This window comes from Mesoplodon densirostris, chromosome 16 (assembly GCF_025265405.1).
Source record: "Mesoplodon densirostris isolate mMesDen1 chromosome 16, mMesDen1 primary haplotype, whole genome shotgun sequence".
NCBI lineage: Eukaryota > Metazoa > Chordata > Mammalia > Artiodactyla > Ziphiidae > Mesoplodon > Mesoplodon densirostris.
The window spans coordinates 48,859,608-48,879,771 of record NC_082676.1 but is presented as its reverse complement, the minus strand read 5'-3'; the positions used below and the strand labels follow the sequence as shown (position 1 = coordinate 48,879,771).

General features: G+C 45.3%; 1 protein-coding gene across 2 annotated transcripts in view; it reads left to right on the top strand.

The window, feature by feature from the left end:
- Window positions 1–20,164, top strand: part of PRKCB (protein kinase C beta) — a 311,308-nt gene that overhangs the window by 159,336 nt on the left and 131,808 nt on the right. For both annotated transcript variants that reach the window (XM_060120019.1, XM_060120018.1), the window contains exons 4-5: window positions 9,940–10,051; window positions 12,798–12,926. In XM_060120019.1, coding sequence (XP_059976002.1) covers window positions 9,940–10,051; window positions 12,798–12,926 — 241 coding nt within the window. The remainder of the gene's footprint in view (window positions 1–9,939; window positions 10,052–12,797; window positions 12,927–20,164) is intronic.

Below are 20,164 nucleotides of genomic sequence, written 5' to 3'. Positions count from 1 at the left end.
GTGATGCTGGGGTAGGGATATGACAGTTTCTAACCCATTTCTTTTTTTTTTAAGATTTTTTTTAAAATTTTTAAATTTTATTTTATTTTTTTTATACAGCAGGTTCTTATTAGTCATCAATTTTATACACATCAGTGTATACATGTCAATCCCAATCGCCCAATTCATCACACCACCATCCCCACCCACCATGGCTTTCCCCCCTTGGTGTCCATACATTTGTTCTCTACATCTGTGTCTCAACTTCTGCCCTGCAAACCGGTTCATCTGTACCATTTTTCTAGGTTCCACATACATGCGTTAATATACGATATTTGTTCTTCTCTTTATGACTTACTTCACTCTGTATGACAGACTCTAGATCCATCCACGTCTCAACAAATGACCCAATTTCATTCCTTTTTATGGCTGAGTAATATTCCATCATATATATGTACCACAACTTCTTTATCCATTCGTCTGTCGATGGGCATTTAGGTTGCTTCCATGACCTGGCTATTGTAAATAGTGCTGCAATGAATATTGGGGTGCATGTGTCTTTTTGAATTATGACTTTCTCTGGGTATATGCCCAGTAGTAGGATTGCTTGATCATATGGTAATTCTATTTTTAGTTTTTTAAGGAACATCCATACTGTTCTCCATAGTGGCTGTATCAATTTACATTCCCACCAACAGTGCAAAAGGGTTCCCTTTTCTCCACACCCTCTCCAGCATTTGTTGTTTGTAGATTTTCTGATGATGCCCATTCTAACTGGTGTGAGGTGATACCTCATTCTAGTTTTGATTTGCATTTCTCTAATAATTAGTGATGTTGAGCAGCTTTTCATGTGCTTCTTGGCCATCTGTATGTCTTCTTTGGAGAAATGTCTATTTAGGTCTTCTGCCCAGTTTTGGATTGGGTTGTTTCTTTAATATCGAGTTGCAAGAGCTGTTTATATATTTTGGAGATTAATCCTTTGTCCGTTGATTCGTTTGCAAATATTTTCTCCCATTCTGAGGGTTGTCTTTTCATCTTGTTTATGGTTTCCTTTGTGGTGCAAAAGCTTTTAAGTTTCATTAGGTCCCATTTGTTTTTTTTTTTTTTTTTTTTTTTTTTTTTTTTTTTTTTTGCTGTACGCGGGCCTCTCACTGCTGTGGCCTCTCCCGTTGCGGAGCACAGGCTCCGGACACACAGGCTCCGCGGCCATGGCTCGCGGGCCCAGCCGCTCCGCGGCATGTGGGATCTTCCGGGATCGGGGCACGAACCCGCGTCCCCTGCATCGGCAGGCGGACTCTCAACCACTGCGCCACCATGGAAGCCCCCCATTTGTTTATTTTTGTTTTTATTTCCATTACTCTAGGAGGTGGATCAAAAAAGATCTTGCTGTGATTTATGTCAAAGAGTGTTCTTCCTGTTTTCCTCTAAGAGTTTTACAGTGTCTGGTCTTACATTTAGGTCTCGAATCCATTTTGAGTTTATTTTTATGTATGGTGTTAGGGAATGTTCTAATTTCATTCTTTTACATGTAGCTGTCCAGTTTTCCCAGCATCACTTATTGAAGAGGCTGTCTTTTCTCCATTGTATGTTCTTGCCTCCTTTGTCGTAAATTAGGTGCCCATGAGTGTGGATTTATCTCTGGGCATTCTATCCTGTTCCATTGATCTATATTTCTGTTTTTGTGCCAGTACCATACTGTCTTTATTTATTACTACACCTTTGTGGTATAGTTTGAAGTCGAGGAGCCTGATTCCTCCAACTCCGTTTCTCTTTCTCAAGATTGCTTTGGCTATTCAGGGTCTTTTGTGTTTCCATACGAATTGTAAAATTTTTTGTTCTAATTCTGTGAAGAATGCCATTGGTAGTTTGATAGGGATTGCATTGAATCTGTAGATTGCTTTGGGTAGTATAGTCATTTTCACAATATTGATTCTTCCAATCCAGGAACATGGTATATCTCTCCACCTGTTTATGTCATCTTTGATTTCTTTCATCAGTGTTTTATAGTTTTCTGAGTACAAGCCTTTTGCCTCCTTAGGCAGGCTTATTCCTAGGTATTTTATTCTTTTTGTTGCAATGGTAAATGTGTTTCCTTAATTTCTCTTTCTGATTTTTCATTGTTGGTGTATAGGAATGTGAGAGATTTCTGTACATTAATTTTGTATCCTGCAACTTTACCAAATTCATTGATTAGCTCTAGTAGTTTTCTGGTGGCATCTTTAGGATTTTCTATGTATAGTATCGTGTCATCAGCAAACAGTGACAGTTTTACCTCTCCTTTTCCAATTTGTATTCCTTTTATTTCTTTTTCTTCTCTGATTGCTGTGGCTAGGACTTCCAAAAGTATGTTGAATAAGAGTGGCAAGAGTGGACATTCTTGTCTTGTTTCTGATCTTAGTGGAAATGCTTTCAGTTTTTCACCATTGAGTATGATGCTTGCTGTGGGTTTGTCATATATGGCCTTTATTATGTTGAGGTAGTTTCCCTCCATGCCCATTTTCTGGAGAGTTTTTATCATAAATGGGTGTTGAATTTTGTCAAAAGCTTTCTCTGCATCAATTGAGATGATCATATGGTTTTTATTCCTTAATTTGTTAACATGGTGTATCACATTGACTGACTTGCATATATTGAAGAATCCTTGCATCCCTGGGATAAATCCCACTTGATCACGGTGTATGATCCTTTTAATGTGCTGTTGGATTCTGTTTGATAGTATTTTGTTCAGGATTTTTGCATCTATGCTCATCAGTGATATTGGTCTATAATTTTCTTTTTTTGTAGTATCTTTGTCTGGTTTTGGTATCAGGGTGATGGTGGCTTCGTAGAATGAATTTGGGAGTGTTTCTCCCTCTGCAATTTTTTGGAAGAGTTTGAGAAGGATTGGTGTTAGCTCTTCCCTAAATGTTTGATAGAATTCGCCTGTGAAGGCTTCTGGTCCTGGGCTTTTGTTTGTTGGAAGATTTTTAATTACAGTTTCCATTTCATTACTTTTGATAGGTCTGTTTATATTTTCTATTCTTCCTGGTTCAGTCTTGGAAAATTGAACCTTTCCAAGAATTTGTCAATTTCTTCACGGTTGTGCATTTTATTGGCATATAGTTGTTTGTAGTAGTCTCTTATAATCCTTTGTATTTCTTCAGTGTCAGTTGTGATTTCTCCTTTTTCATTTCTCATTTTATTGATTTGCGTCCTCTCTTTTTTTTCTTGATGAGTCTGGCTAAGGGTTTATCAATTCGGTTTATCTTCTCAAAGAACCAGCTTTTAGTTTTATTGATCTTTGCTACTGTTTTCTTTGTTTCTATTTCATTTATATCTGCTCTGATCTTTATGATTTCTTTCCTTCTACTGACTTTGGGTTTTCTTTGTTCTTCTTTCTCTAATTATTTTAAGTGTAGGGTTAGATTGTTTATTTGAGAGTTTTCTTGTTTATTGAGGTAAGATTGAATTGCTATAAACTTGCCTCTTAGAACTGCTCTCGCTGCATCCCATAGGTTTTGGGTTGTCATGTTTTCATTGTCATTTGTTTCTATGTATTTTTTTATTTCTTCGATTTCTTCAGTGATTTATTGCTTATTTAGTAGTGCACTGTTTAGCCTCCATGTATTTGTGTTTTTTACAGTATTTTTGCTGTAATTGATTTCCAATCTCATAACGCTGTGGTTAGAAAAGATGCTTGATATGATTTCAATTTTCTTAAATTTTCAGAGGCTTGATTTGTGACCCACAATGTGATCTATCCTGGAGACTGTTCAGTGTGCACTTGAGAAGAAAGTGTATTCTGCCACTTTTGGGTGGAATGTTCTATAAATATGAATTAGATCTATCTGGTCTATTGTGTCATTTAAAGGTTGTGTTTTGTTATTTATTTTGTTTGGATGATCTGTCCATTGGTGTAAGTGGGGTGTTGAAGTCCCCTACTATTATTGTGTTACTGTTGATTTCTCCTTTCATGGCTGTTATCATTTGCCTTATGTATTGAGGTGCTCCTATGTTGGGTGCATAAACATTTATAATTGTTATATTCTTCTTGGATTGATCCTTTGATCATTATGTAGTGTCCCTCTTTATCTCTTGTAACATTCTTTATTTTAAAGTCTATTTTATCTGATGCTAGTATTGCTACTTCAGCTTTCTTTTGATTTCCATTTGCATGGAATATCTTTTTCCATCCATTCACTTTCAGTCTGTATGTATCCCTAGGTCTGAAGTGGGTCTCTTCCAGACAGCATATATATGGATCTTGTTTTTGTATCCATTCAACCAGTCTGTGTCTTTTGGTTGGGCATTTAATCCATTTACATTCAAGGTTATTATCGATATGTATGTTCCTATTACCATTTTCTTAATTGTTTTGAGTTTGTTTTTGTGGATCTTTTTCTTCTATTGTGTTTCCTGCTTAGAGAAGTTTCTTTTGCATTTGTTGTAAAGCTGGTTTGGTGGTGCTGAATTCTCTTAGCTTTTGCTTGTCTGAAAAGCTTTTGACTTCTCCATAGAATCTGAATGAGATACTTGCTGGATAGAGTAATCTTGGTTGTAGGTTTTTCTCTTTCATGACTTTAAGTATATCCTGCCACTCCCTTCTGGCCTGCAGAGTTTCTGCTGAAAAATCAGCTGATAACCTTATGGGGATTCCTTTGTATGTTATTTTTTGTTTTTCCCTTGCTGCTTTTAGTGTTTTTTCTTAGAATTTAATTTTGGTTAGCTTAATATGTTTCTTGGTGTGTTTTTCCTGAAGTTTATCCTGTATGGGACTCTCTGTGCTTCCTGGACTTGGGTGACTATTTCCTTTTCCATGTTAGGGAAGTTTTCAACTATAATCACTTGAAATATTTTCTCAGAACCTTTCTTTTTCTCTTCTTCTTCTGGGACCCCTATAATTTGAATGTTGCTGCATTTAGTGTTGTCCCAGAGGTCTCTGAGATTGTATTCAATTATTTTCATTCTTTTTTCTTTATTCTGTTCCTCGGCAGTTATTCCACCATTTTGTCTTCCAGCTCACTTATTCATTCTTCTGCCTCAGTTATTCTGTTATTGATTCCTTCTAGTGTATTTTTATTTTTCTTTTCAGTTATTGTGTTGTTCATCTCTGTTTGTTCTTTAGTTCTTCTAGATCTTTGTTAAGGATTTCTTGTATTTTCTCAATCCATGCCTCCATTCTATTTCTGAGATTCTGGATCATCTTTACTATCATTACTCTGAATTCTTTTTCAGGTAGATTGCCTATTTCCTCTTCATTTATTTGGCTTTGTAGGTTTTTACCTTGCTCCTTCATCTGTGACATATTTTTTTGCTCTCTCTCTCTCTCTCTCTCTCTCTTTTTAATGAATGGGATTGTGTTCCTGTCTAACTGGTTGTTTGGCCTGAGGCTTCCAACACTGGAGTTTGTAGGCTATTGGGTGGAGCTGGGTCTTGGTGCTGAGATGAGGAACTCTGTGACATCTCACTCCGATGAATATTCCCTGGGGTCTGAGGTTCTCTGTTAGTCCAGTGGTTTGGACTTGGAGCTCCCACTGCAGGAGCTTCAGCCCGACCCTGGGCTCATGAACCAAGATCCCACAAGCTGCATGGGGTGGCAAAAAAAAAAAAAGAAAAAAAAGAAAAAAAGAACAATAACAAAGTAAAAAATAAAATTATACTAGGAAACTAACAGATATGTTAGAAAGAATAGAAAAATAAAAATATAGATGAATCAACAACTGAAAGGTTTGTCAGTATCACAATAGTAAAAAAGAGGAGGAGGGAAAATTTTAAAAAGGGGGGGAAAGGCCTTGGCTGTGGAGAGTGAGACCTAAGCAAGGGCGAGGTTTGGGCAGTGGGTGGGGCCTAGGCTCAGGACCCACAGGGCAGGAAAAGGCCCTGGGGGCTGTGGGGGGTGGGGCTTAGGCTCAAGGAACAGAAGGGGCCCAGGCGTGACCCCACCCCTGGTCTCAGTGGGCAGGGGACCTCACCTGGGAGCCCAGCAGGCTTCCTGGGCTCTAGTGGGCGGGGCAAACACCCTCCTCTCCTCTCCTGCTCCTCTGGTCTTGGAGGGCCCCTCCCGCCTGCCTCTCCTGATCTCCCTGGCCTCCCTCCTATGCCCCCAAGGACCCACGTGGCCTGGAGGGGGCTTTGGAGTGCAGGGGATCAGCGTGGGAGCTCAGCAGGCTCCTCAGGCCCGAGTGGGCAGGGCAGTCGCCCTCTGCTCCTCCTGGAGAGTCCCTCCCACATGCCTCTCCTGATCTCCCCAGCCTCAGGGGCGCCTATCCTCTCTGGCCTCCACTTCTCCTCCCCCGCTCAGTCCCCCTACATCCTACCGGTTCACTATGGGGTTCCTCCCATCTCCTTGGGTGTCAGAGTCCCCCACCAGTGGCCGGCAGGAACCCTAGTTGTGGGGAGAAGCCAACTCCTCATCTTCCCACAATGCCATCTTGACTCTCCCTCCTGCACTATTGTTTCTTGACTGCTCCTCCCTTGTCTCTGCATCCCCTCTCTACCCTGATTAGCAACCGTTTGAACCTGCCCTTTGGAACTCAGGGAAGGTCATGGAGGCTGAACAGAAAGGCTCCCGTGCCCAGGAGCCCCAGAGGGTCCTGCTTGTTGCAATAGTATGCGGTCAGAAATGCTTGAATCCTTCTCCCTGAGATTCCTCACTAAGATTTATCAGTGGAGGAAAGTGCAAAGCCAGCAAAGAGAAACTTTATTGTTAGTTGGGGTTTTGCTTCAAATCTCGAAGTAGAGCTCATGAGGCCCTTGGGGACTCCTTTTTTCTATATTAGGTAGGCCTAAGGACATTTAAAACATACTCAAAACTAATTCTTGGCTCCTATAGGTTAACATATCAGGGAACCCAGAGGGAAATACAAAACCAAGAGGAGAGAGAGAACTTGTCCTAGGGCTTGGAGTGGAGCTGGTCCAGACCGTTCATGCCCAACCTCCTTAGGGTGAGGCCACGGCTGCCTAGCAGCTTCCTGGGAGAGGGAGAGAAAGAGAAAGATGGTGGTGCAGCTTTTAAAGCCTGTGAAGGCTCCACACCCCCCCCCCCCCCAAGGCTGGGCCAATCAGTGTCTTGGACTCTGACCAGCCAGATAGGTTCTCCTCCTTTGAGGCTGAGTAGGGGAGTGAGAGAAGCCTTGAGCTCCCCCTTCAGGCCAATACCAGTAGTGAACAGGTGTTTCTTTTTAGGCAGATTTGAGACACTCATTTCTCAACTTCAAGGTGAATTCTCAAAGGCCAGGGACGTGTTTTATGGCACAGAGCACTGGGACTATTTCCGGGAACCAGATGTATTTCTGCATCTCATTGCCTAAGAATGGAAACATGGCTGGTTAAGCCATCGACTGGGAGCCTTTAGTTTCCTTTTTTGATTTCCAAAAAATTGTTACTAGGGTAGCACCTCAATACTCGAGCAGGACAAGGGGCTCCTGGGGTCCTTCTGCATCCTGGGAGCCCTGCAGGGTCCCACAGCCAGAGCAGAGCTGACCCAGCCTCTAAAACTTGGTGGTTCAGAGCTGTGCAAGGGCCAACACTTAGTCTGCCTGACCGCAGAGGCTTGGAATGTCATCAAAGAAACTTTGTAGCTCATTAAGAAGATGCAGGCCAGCAAAAGCCTTCAGGGATGGACAGGATTTTAGGCAGGCTTACTTGAGACAGAGTTTTCACGCGGCAAAATTCACTTTCTTTACATATAGTAAAATTCACCACAGTTGATATATAGCACATTCCAGTCACCCCATAAAAGTTCCCACATGCTGTCCCTTTGTTGTCAACCCCCTTTCCACCCCCAATCCTTCTTAACCACTGATCTGTTTTCTGTCCCCATAGTTTTGCCTTTTCTAGAATGTCATTTAAATAGAATCATATAGCGTGTAGCCTTTGATTTAAACAGAATCAAACAGCATGTGTTTGAGAGCTTTATCTTACCCAAATTCTTTTGAGATTCATGAATGTTACCTGTATCAGTAGTTCATTCCTTCTTATTGCTGAGAAGTGTTCCATTGTGTGGACGTACCACACTTTGTTTATCCATTCACACGTTGAATGTTGAATACTTGGTTGGTTCCAGACTTTGGCTATTATAAGTAAAGTAGCTATAAACTTTCAGGTTTTTCTGTGGATAGATGTATTCATTTCATACCTAGGAGTGAGACTACTACATCATATATTATAAGGGTATGTTTATAAGAAACTGCCACACAGTTTTCCAAAGAGGTGCTACCATTTTGCATTCTCCCCAGCATTGTAGGAGAGTTCCAGTAGTGTTCTCTCCACATCAGCACTTGGTATTGTCAGTATCAATTTTCTAAGATTTTAGCCATTCTGGAAGATATAAGGATTACTTTTAAATTTTGTAAATAACAGTTTCCTAAGGAGAAATGCTCATCATTTTAATAGCACATAAAATAATTTCTACTTATTCTGTCAATTTATTTGCTTACTTGTTCATTTTCTGTCTCTATTAGAATGTTTTTAAAAAGCACCTGCATCAATAAATAAATGTGAATGGATGAATGAATGAATTAATCAATTAATTAATTAGGAGTTGGGTAGCATATAGCAAAGGCTAGAACATCAGATCAGCCCTGGGTTGGAACCTAGGGCCCATGATTTTAACTTTCCTCTTTCACAGAGAAAGCAACTTTCAGGCTGGGATGGGAAAGAGAAGAAGGAACTTTTTGAAGTTCCTTGAAGGAAGGAAGTTCTTGAAGGAGAAAGACATCATGCAGAGCCAGAGAGTCATGAAGGGCATGGCATATTTGGGAGTATGAGCAAGTCCTGGGTACTGAAACCATTGTGTGTGTTTGGGGGCATAGTTGGGATCACATGGGGGATCTAGTAATAATAATGCAAAAGCTTATACTCCTTACTGTGTGCCAGGCTGTTCTAAGATCTCTACATAGGTTAATTCATTCATTCTTCCCAATGGTCGTATAGCTTATATCATTCTCTCCATCATACACACAACGAAAATGAAGCACAAAGAAATTAAATAACTTGCCCCAAATTATGCATCAAAGAAGAGACCAGGCAGTTTATGCTCCAAAGTCTGGACCTTTAACTACTGCACTACATTGCCAGGTTAGGAAGGGCATGTTAGTTAGTTAAGGAATGCTGTAAGCTGCTGTAACAAATAGGCCCCAAATATAGTGACTTGAACAAGACAGAAGGTAGGTTTTCTCTCAGATGTCTGTCCAAAAGTACAAAGTCCAGGGCTGGTGGGTCCAAGTTTGGGTCCAAGGTGGTTGCTTCCACTTCTCACCATCTTCCAGATAATGGGAAGGGAAAAAGGGGCCCTGGAGGCTGTACACCTTCCTTTTAAAGGAATGACTGAAATACGTACATCCCATTGGCCAGAACCCAATCACATTGACACACCAAGCTGCAAGGGAGACTGGGAAATGTGGTCTATAGTTGGGCAGCCACGGTCTCTGCTAAGACTCAAGGGTTCTGTTATTGAAAGGAAGAATGGGTATTGGTGGAAAACTAGTAGTCTCTGCCACAACCTGTAGACTATTCATTGGACTTTGAACTCTGTCCCATAGATGATGAGGTCCTGTTGGGGAGGTTTCATGCCCAGACTTGGGTTTTAGATCATACAGAAGTTGCTTGGCTGATAGAGGAGAGAGAAGTAGGAGCAAGGGGACCTGTTTACCTGATCTGTCTGGTGTTTTGTTTGCCATCTGTGGAGTCCTTGCTGCAGATAAGAGTCGGTTGGGTTCCCAGATGGAGGACTTGCAGGCACAGTGAGTGTGCTGGGGCAGGATGGGAGCCATCAGCTCTCTTAGTCATTCATTCATTCAGTGGTTACTTATCAAGCACCATGTTTGGGCACAGAGCTCCAGTGATGGTCCCAAAAAGTATGATGAATGCTGGGGGCCAAATTCAGTTCTCTAGGAGTTCTCCAGTGATGCTCAGTGCAGTGTGAAACCGGGGCATGCCACACTGATGCCAACCTCTTTTGTTTGTTTCTTTTGACCTTAGGACCCCCGGAGCAAACACAAGTTCAAGATCCACACATACTCCAGCCCCACGTTTTGTGACCACTGTGGGTCACTGTTGTATGGACTCATCCACCAGGGGATGAAATGTGACAGTAAGTACATTTGCTCTCTGGCAGCCTCTGCTGACTGGGCTGCTTCCTCATGGTCTACAAAACATTCTGCCAAGTCCTGGGTGGGCTGGGTACCACTTGTTTGTTGCTGAGTAACAATAACCATTTATATAGCTCATGATTCTGCAAGGCTGTCCTTTAGGTCTGGGCTGGGCTTACTCATGCCTATGTGGTGGGTTAGCAGGTTGGTGAGGGGCTATCTGGGCCTGGAGGGCCTCACCCACTTGTCCGCAAGGATAGCTGGCTGTCACCTGGGTGATGGGAATGACAGGGGTTGGGGGACCACATGTCTTTCGTCCTGAGCAGGCTAGCCTGGGCTTGCTCACACGGAGGTCCCAAGTGCTTTAAGAGGGCAAGTCCCACGGATCAAAGCAAGTCACATGGCAAGGTTCACAGTCCGTGTGGGAGGGGACAGTCCACAGGTGTGGACACAGGGAGGCGTGGTCAAATCGGGGCCACTCCTGCAGCTAAGCACACAGCTGTTGCCAGCACCGATATGCGGGGCTGATGCCTTTCTCTGCAGAGAGAAAATCTGCCTCCCTTCAGCACCTACAGTTTATGCTAGAAGGGGGGCGGGCGTGTGATTCTCTGACCAGGCCGGGGTGGGAAGAGGCAGGAGGGGGCAGGACTTCTTTTTATTAAGTGAAGGACTGAATGGCCCGAGGGGTGGGGGAGCCAGCCAGCAGGCTTTGAGAGCTGCAGCTGCAAAGGGGACGGGGTGGAGATGGGGGGCTCAGTGCTGGTGGCTCCCAGGGGCCTGTTGACCCCAGCATGTTGAGCAGTCATGAGGCCAGACTGTCCCTGTCACAGGGGTCCTGAGGCCCAGAGGACAGAGAGAGAAACTCTCAGGGGCAGAGAGTGACAGAGAGGAGTGTGGGTGTGGATGGGGAGGAAGGGGGCAAGAGACAGAGAGAAACACACAAGCACAGACAGGGACGGATTCAGGGGGCAGACGACACATGTGCCCAGGTGTAGGGAGTGATGGGTGAGGCCACAGAGGGGCCCAGCTAGAGAGAGACTCAAGCAGGAGGGACAGACAGACGAACCAGCAGACACAATGATTGGAAGTGACACAGAGAGAGATGCACTCAGTCAGGCTCCTGCAGAGATACCGAGAGGGAGAGAGAGCAGAGACAGGCAGAAACACACACATGGAGAGACACAGAAAGAGATGGAGACACAGAGGTGTGGCACAGGCACAGATCATGAAACAGACCTATTCACAGATGCAGCCGAGGCAGCGAGAGACACGTGCTGACGCAGAGGAGCAGAGACCAGGAAAGAGACGTTCACCGATGTGGGTACCGAGAGGCAGACAGAAACAGAAACAGGGCAAGAGCCACAGAGACATGCGTGGTGAATGGGGGCTCCCAGTAGACACAGAACAGAGGCGGGGAGAGAGCGGTGCAGGTGCCTTCTGCCTGTGGGACACTGATCCCTCTTAGCGCACGTGGGGCCCCAAGTGGGCCTCCAGGACAGAGAGGGGTGGGTGGGAGGCAGCTTGGGCTGACGCAGAGCCCTGAACGTGGGCACTCAGGTTCCAGGGGGCTCTCCCTTCCTCCCCACCATCCTTCTCTCCCCATAATTCATTTCCAGTTTTGTAATCTGCCTGCTGCCTCCTGGAGCTTGGGCGGGCTGAGAAGGGGTGTCCTCAGCACCCCCTACCCCTGGGGATGCCTTGCCCCCAGTTCCCCGGGGAATCTCCTGAAATGCAGGCCCCATGGGGTGATCTAGCCTCTCCTCCTGGCTTCTCAAACTGGAACGAGGGTCCCCTAGAGAACACTGGACTCCAGGCACACCTCCCTGGAGCAGCCGTGGGACTTAGGGGAAACGAGCCACCCACTGAAAGAAGCACAGATGTACTACAGGAGTGTGGGAAGGGAGCCTGTATTTACCGTATCACACAGGAGACATGAAGGTCCGATTCAGTTCGCAGACCTATTCCATTCGTCTTACCCTGCGTCTAATTCTTTTTCTTGCAGTTAGTTTCGGTGGATACTGTGCGGGCTCTGCTCAGGTCCCAAGATGATGCCCCTCCCAGGGGGTGGTTCCTGGCGGGTGCAGGGGTGCAGAGGCCTGGTCCTCCTGTATCAGTTTGGGACAGCTCTGAAGGGTCACTGGAGCTCCAGAGCTCCCTTAATTGTCAGCCTCAGTGCATCCTCGTGGGCGAGCTCCTCCCTCCCAGGAGCCCTTGCGGGAAACCTGCTGGCTCACAACTCCCATTCTCAGACTCTTTCCACGGAAACCAACCTATGGGCCGTCAATATTTAAAAATCGGGAGATGTCACATACAAGTCAGGATTCCTGCTTAATCTTGAAAAACGGGGCGATCTCAGCAATATGGGGCATGCACCCTGCATGGCTGCTCCTGAGTGGGGACACTGCACTCCCTGGCCGGTCAGGTCCCGCCACACCCGCAGCTTCTCTCGCTGCGTTACCTGCTGCCCGTGCCACTGAGTTTGGTGCCTCTGGCTTCAGAGCCGTCGCGGGTGCTGGGGTGCCTCAGCCTTTCGGGAGGACGGGCATGTTCCTCCTCCTTTGTCCATCAGGGCCTGGGGTGGGGGGCGGGGGGCGGGGGGCGGGGGAGAGTTGGAGAAGCCCTTCTGATGAGCCCCGGGCAGGGCGGGCACGGCCGGCTGGTCTCCGCCAGCTTCGGAGGGAAGGAGGGGAACAGGAGGGGTCCAGCCTGGACCAGCCTGAGCCGCGCACCCTCCCTCTGTCCCCGCAGCCTGCATGATGAACGTCCACAAGCGCTGCGTGATGAACGTCCCCAGCCTCTGCGGCACAGACCACACGGAGCGCCGCGGCCGCATCTACATCCAGGCCCACATCGAGAGGGAGGTCCTTATCGTTGTCGGTAGGTGGCGCTGGGCTCCCGGACCTGGCTGGACCGCTGAGTTAGGGGAGGGGAGGTTGGTGGAGGGATGGGCGGTGCAGGGGCGGGGCGAGAGGTGCGGTGACACACTGCCTTCCTCCTCTACCTGCCCCCCCTCGCCGCCCCCCATTACAGCCCATCCCCGCTGTAGGCATCCTTAGAGACTGCATCCCCGCAGGGTGAAGCTCTCAGCACCTCTGGTGCGCTGGAGCTTAGAGCTGGGACACCAGCAGTACATTACTTTTCTCGAAGACCTCAAAGGAGCCAGTAGAGCAGACAAAATGCTGAGCACCTTAATTTTATGGCACTGTGCGTCCCTGGGGGCTTTCCATGTATTTGAAGTATTTCTTTCTTAAACCTGACGGCGGCCTCACTGGTCCCTGTTCTGTTATTCTCCATATTGTTCGCACTTCTGAAATACTTCATAGTAATAAGAAAGAGGGATAATACAGCCTCTTATGAGAAGTGCAGCATGGTGTCTGTCCCTCCTAATGGAGCATTTACAAAATGCTTGGTTCTGACATGTGCAGCTCAAACAAAGTGGAAATCTGGCTGTGCTGGATGGGTAACTGCTCAGCCATAACGCTACGGTAAATGCAACACTGAACTGGACCAGAATGGGACTAAAACTTTGTTTTTTTAAAATTTATCTTATTTTGTTATTATTATTATTATTATTTTATTTTTTATATATTTTTTGGCCGCGCCGTGCGGCATGTGGGGTCCTAGTTCCCTGACCAGGGACCAAACCCTCACCCCCTGCATTGGAAGCACGGAGTCTCAATCACTGGACCTCCAGGGAAGTACCCAGACTGGGACTAGAACTTTGAAGGAATTCTCCCCCCAGAGGCTTGTGTCAAACTTCTTAGAATTTACAATTTGTTAATTTAAACAAGGTTTTATGACTTGATATCTTAGGGAATTGATCATAGAAGGGATTGATTTTGCAAAGATTGGTCTGAGGCCCTGGAATGAATGGTTCAGCAGCTCTGAAGCACTGAGACTACACCACATAAAAGTTTCAAGATAGCCCTGTAAAATATAATCCCTGTTTTAAACTGAGGTTCATGACACCCAGTGGGCTCTTATGGAACGTGTATTCAGTTGAATTGTTTTATCCTCTGAAAGGAAGGCAATGGCTGACCTGACTTCTTCCCAGTGAAATGCTTGAGGGTCCCCCGAGGAGGAAAAGCCTCATGAAAAGCTGGTTTCCCACACTGTCTAAGCTTCCTGGGCTGGAGGGGCACAAAAATTAGACCCTGCTGCTCTCTACTGTTATTCTCTAGGAACTACACTGGCTCAGATGTTACTAGGGCCAGCCAGCCTTCAAGGAACCCATTGAATGCGCGGTGCTCAAAACCAAACCACAGCATAATGCTCTCAAGGTCCATCCATTGTTCCCACCACAAAAAAGAAATAATTATGTGAGGTGATAGAGGTGTTAGCTAATGCCAGGGATGTAATCATATTGCAATATACAAATGTGTCAAATCAACACATCCGTACACCTTAAACTTACACAGTGTTATATGTCAATGAGATTTCAGTTAAATAGAAAAGACTTACATGTTATCTCTTTCAATGCTCAAAACAGCCTTGTGAAAAATCTATTATACTTGTTTTACGAATGAAGATACTGAGGCTCAGAGAAGTTGTGCTTCCGAGAGCTCACACCATTTGTAATCATCATCATCATCCAGTTAGCTACATCACAAGTAGCTAACATTTGAGTTTTTAAGTGTGTTAATCACTCTGAAAAGCACTTATGGCAATATCTTGTAGAAAAATTTTCAGTAACTCTAATGAGCTAGGTAGTAGTATCGTTCTATCAGAAAACAGGCTTAGAGAGTCACACACGGCATCACCTAGGTCTGTTCACTATTGTGATATACTAGGTTACTTTTTGGTTTAGTTCCCTGCACTAACTCTCCCCCCATACCTTATTTATTCCCTCTGTGGTTTAGCTGTATTACCTCTTATGTGTGTTTCTTGGGCACTTTGTTTCACGTGGTACAATACAACGTCTCTTCCAATTCGAGGTCAGTCTTCCCCCTTAATCACAGGTACGCTGTCTTATATCTTGATCACAAGCTGATGATTTTCAGGCAATCCCAATGAGGGTGTGGTATATTTGTTTCTTAGAGCTACTGTAACAAAGTACCACAAACTGAGTGGCTTCAAACAACAGATATTTATTCAGTCACAGTTCTGGAGGCTGGAGGCCAGAAGTCTGAGATCAAAGTGCCGGCAAGGTTGGTTCCTTCAGGAGGGCTCTGAGGGAAAGTCAGTTCCATGCCTCTCTCTTAGTTTCTGGTAGTTGCTGTCAATCTTTGGGGCTCCTTGGCTTGTAGCTGCACCCCTCCAATCTCTGCTTCCATCATCACATGGCATTCTTCCCTGTGTGTCTCAGCGTCCAAATTTCCTCTTCTTCTAAGGACTCCAGGCATTGGATTAGGGCCACCCTAATCTAGTATGACCTCATCTTGACTTGATTACATCTGCAAAGACCTTATCTCCAAACAAGGTCACATTCATATGTATTGGGATTAGGACTTGAACACATCTTTTAGGGGGATACAATTCAACCCATAACAAGAGGAAGGAAGAAAAGTTAGGACCCCTTTAAAGTTAAGGACAGAATATCTGCATGCTCAGGGTTCTGCTAGCACTAACTGAATAGCTACCAATACACTAAGAGCACTTTGTGGTTTTCCAAGTGCTTTGGTACTGGGTCATCCAATGGAGATAGTGGTGTTGCCAACATACAGAAGGGGAAACTAAGACTCGGTGAGGTTGGGCAACTTGCCTGATGTCTCGTGCAGAGCAGGGATGAGCCCCTGGGCCTCGTGTCTGCAGGTCACTGTGCCCTGCTATTGCCTCCTCACCGTGCCAGGCACGGTCAGTACCTGGTGCGGGATCGTTGATTGATTGATGATAGAAGAACCTGATGCTTTGACCGCAGTTCTGTAAACACAGAGCCGAGATGGAGATTTTTGTTCAAGTGATTTACTGGGGCTGCTCATGAGATGAGGAGTGAGGACAGAGCAGGGAAAAGCTGAGTGAGAGTGTGGTCTCCCTTGAAGAGCAGCTTTCGCTGGATCCCATGGAGTCTTGGACCACAGATTATAGCACAGGGTCAGTCCCTCCTCGAGGCAAGAGGGCTGTTCTGTTAGGGTCAGACACTACTGTGGGCTGAATTGTGTCCCCTTAAAATTCACATGTGGAAGCCCTAACCCAATGAAATGGCGTTTGGGGATGGGGCCTTTGGGAGATAATTAGAGTTAGATGAAGGTGGGGTTCTTATGATGGGCTTGGTGGCTTTATGGCCACATGAGGGCACAGCAAGAAGGTGGCCACCTGCAAGCCAGGAAGAGGGCTCTCACCAGGAACTGAATTGGCCTGCACCTTGATAGTGGACTTCCTGCCTCCAGAGCTGTGAGAAATAAACGTCTGTTGTTTAAGTAACCCAGTCTGCGGTATTTTATTTCCGCAGCCCAGGGCTGGCTAAGACAGTCAGTCTTTGCTCCAGGTTACTGGGATTGAAAAGTGGGATGGTACCTTCCAGAATCCATGGCTTCTGTGAGACTGAGGGCAGCTATCTGGACATGGGGCAACTGTGAGCCATTAACAGCCAACACTCACGGTAGCCAGGAGCTGGGTGCCTTGGCCCGAGTGGAGGGGAGCTGGCAGGGTCTGGGTCTCCTGGGTATACTCTGATCTCCCAAGCATCCTTCTGGTTTCATTGTTGGGACTCCAGACCCTCCTCCTTGATCTCAGCCAGACAGATCAGAGAGAAGAGGGCCCTTCTCAGCAGTGTAAGGCCAAACGTGACCTGTGGTGTTGAATCGCCCCACTTCATTCAGACCGTAGAGGCACATCCAGTGTTGGTCCTTGCCACTCACCAGCCCAGGACGCCTGAATGCCACATGCTCTTTGAAACCCCACCATCTCCAGAGGCACCAGGCTACAGGTGCTACTGAAAGGTCTGAAGGTTTCCTCATCTCCTCTGGCTCATGAAATCCTGGCTTTATATCTGCTGTCAGGGATCTTGCAGGTCAAACTCAGAAGGGAAATCCAATCAGTTCTCTTTCTTTAAAAACCTCATCACTGGTTTCTCATTGCCCTCAGGACAGACTAACTGTAACGTGGTAATCCCATTATCTATTCTCTGTCTCCTTGCTTTTCTTTAATCCTTCATCCCCTCCAGGCTGCCACCCACCATAGGACATCTGCATACTCTCTTTCCTCCATCTGGAGTGTTTGCCCTTTTGTCTTCTTCCAGCAGTTTACTCTTCCTCTTCCTGTAGGTCTCAGCTCATTCTTACAATCAAGGAAGCTTCCCTGGACCTCCCTTTATTGTAGACATTCATGGTATCCTGAACTTGAACTTGTGTCAATTGTGGTTTTATGTTGGGTTGATTAGTGTCTGCATCTCCCTCTGGGCTTTAAGCTCGGTGAAGGCAGGGCTGTGTCTGTCTTGACTCACCACTGTATCCCAGCACCTAGTGTGATGACATCACTAAGTATTTGTGGAATCAGTGGATATGTGTGAAGGAGATACCGCTAGAGGATCCTGATGGATACCAGAACTCACAGATGATCCCCAAATCAGTGCCTTCCACAGTGAGGAGCTAAAGTTCAGCAGATAATCCAATTCACACCATCATCCTTAAAGAAGGAGACCATGCAGAAAATCCAAAGGACCAGGTCCAAGGTCAACAGCATTACTGGGACTGGGACTGGGACTCACCCTTTGGAGCTATAACTACTGGGACTGGGACTCACCCTTTGGAGCTATAACTACCCTCATTTCCTGGATAATGTAGAAAAGACACAGAACAGTGGGACTTGTAGAATCACAGGAAATCACATGGGCATCATGATGCCCTGTGTTACCATGGAGTGGGGGCAGTACAATCAGAAGCCCTGATCAAAGTTGTAAAGTGCTCCTGGAGGTTATGAAGCCCATGTCCTTGTATATAAAATACCCCTTTTCAATTCAGTATCTCCCTGTTAACATAGCAACTAATATCCCATTATTAACATTTCCATCTACATTGCAGCAGTCTGCAAATCCTTAACCATATCCATAGTTCTATCTCACAAAAATTGGGGCTGTTCTTAAAAATAGCAGAGGAGCGATGTTCTGGATGTTTCTCTTTGGGACACCCATTCGGTGTTCCTACACTGTATTATGCTGTACACAACCTTCTCAGACTGAAGCGTCTCCCAGAAGGACTTAGGAACTCCCGATACTTTGTATTTAAAATCCTTCCCAAGATCTGACATCCACACATCAAAAGAAGAGCACCAGAGGAACATAAATCCTTGACAGGCTATTGGGAAAGGTTGAGGATCGCAGCCACCTGTACACTAGGTTCCAAAAGAAGTTTTAAAAGCATTCTTAGGAGAAAGGAAACTGATGTTGAGGGCTCAGAGAAGCCCCTCTTGTTATGTAAAGAACTGTTTCAAGGTAGAAAAGGTTCTGCCCATCATGGAGACCCTAACAAGGGGGGAAGAGTTCAAGGAAACTAGTGAGGGCCCTTCTACTTGGGTATCTTCCTTCCATAACCAATATGGCAGGACAAGACCAGAAGAGCAGAGGGCAGGCCTGGGTATGGTGTACCTGAGGGATGAGGTGGGAGGTGGGGGTAGTTTGGTGTTTAGGTGTTTACAGTGTGAGAAAGGTGGCACGTTACAGGTAGGAAGGTGAGATGGGCTCAGTAAGCACAGATGTTCATTCATTCATTCATTCATTCATTCAGGAAGGGCCTGACTACCAGTTTGTACCCATTGACAAATGAGATCTCATCTTTGCCCTCGGGGAGCTCACAGCTTAGTGGGAGAGATAGACATAGATAATTATATTGCAATGTGGCAGATGGTGTGATGGTACCATGGGAACCCTCAGAGGGGCACCTGAAGGTTCCTGAAGGAAGCCATGGCTGAGTTGAGTCTGTAAGATGTAAAGGAGTTATCTGGGTGGAGCAGGCTTTGTGTCAGGGTAAATAAGAAAAATAATATCAGCTCTGTTTATTGAATTCTTATTACATGCCAGGAGCTTTACACAGATCAATTCATTAATTTTCAGAACAATCCCCTGTCGTAGGTATTATTATTATCCCCATTTTACCTGTGAGGAAACTGAGGCACAGAGCTGGTTAACTAACTTTGCCTGAATTGCACAGTAAGTGGTGAGTCACATATCCAAGCCCAGGCAGTTCAGCTCGATGGCCCTCAGTCTCGCCATGTTGCTGCATTCCAGGCAGAGGGCAAATGGTGCACAAAAGCCTGGAGGCTGGAAAAATGGCAGGGGTTGAGGGAGGCTGTTAGCTGTTGAGTGTGACTTCCCTTCCCTACGTTCTAGTTATAAGCTCCTCTAGAATCTGTTCACTCACTTATTCATTCAACAATATGTTTTGAATTTCCATTGTTTGTCAGGCATGTTCTAGACCATTGGGATACAACAGGGGGCAAGACAAATCTCTTTTCCTGGACAAACATCACAACCTAGGGTCTTGGCAATTCCCTAGGACTCTTGGAATTTTTTCTCATCTTTCTTCCTTTTGTTTGCCATGGAGAATTTCCTTCTTGTCAGGTTACGTTCACTGCCCTTTGAGTTCTTTTCAGACACTCTCTGTCCATTTCCTCTTTAAAACCTCAGAGGCTTGGGAATTTGGGACACAGAGCCAGAATGACCTGAAGGCTATTTCTGCTTTTTGCCCTGTCACATCCTTTCCCGAGCTAGCTCTCTGATTTAAGGGGAAAGGGAAGGAGGGAAGAAAAAGGAAATGTAATGAAGCAAAACCCAGACGGATTAATATCTCAAAATACTACCCAGCCATGCATCAGTTGCAGGGATATAAAATGACCACAAGCTATCCAGCAATCCCACTCCTGGGTGTATATCAGGACAAAACTGTAATTCAAAAAGATAATCAACTATATTTCAATTAAAAAAAAAAAATCACAAGCTAGGCCACTAGGGGGCAGGCTTCGCATTCAAAGCCATTCCTCCCCCCAAAATCTTTTTTTTTTTTTTAATTTTTTTTATTGGAGTATAGTTGATTTACAATGTTGTGTTAGTTTCTGCTGTACAGCAAAGTGAATCAGTTATGCATATACATATATCTACTTTTTAAGATTTTTTTCTCATGTAGGTCATTACGGAGTATTGAGTATTCTCTGTGCTCAACAGTAGGTCCTTATTAGTTATCTAT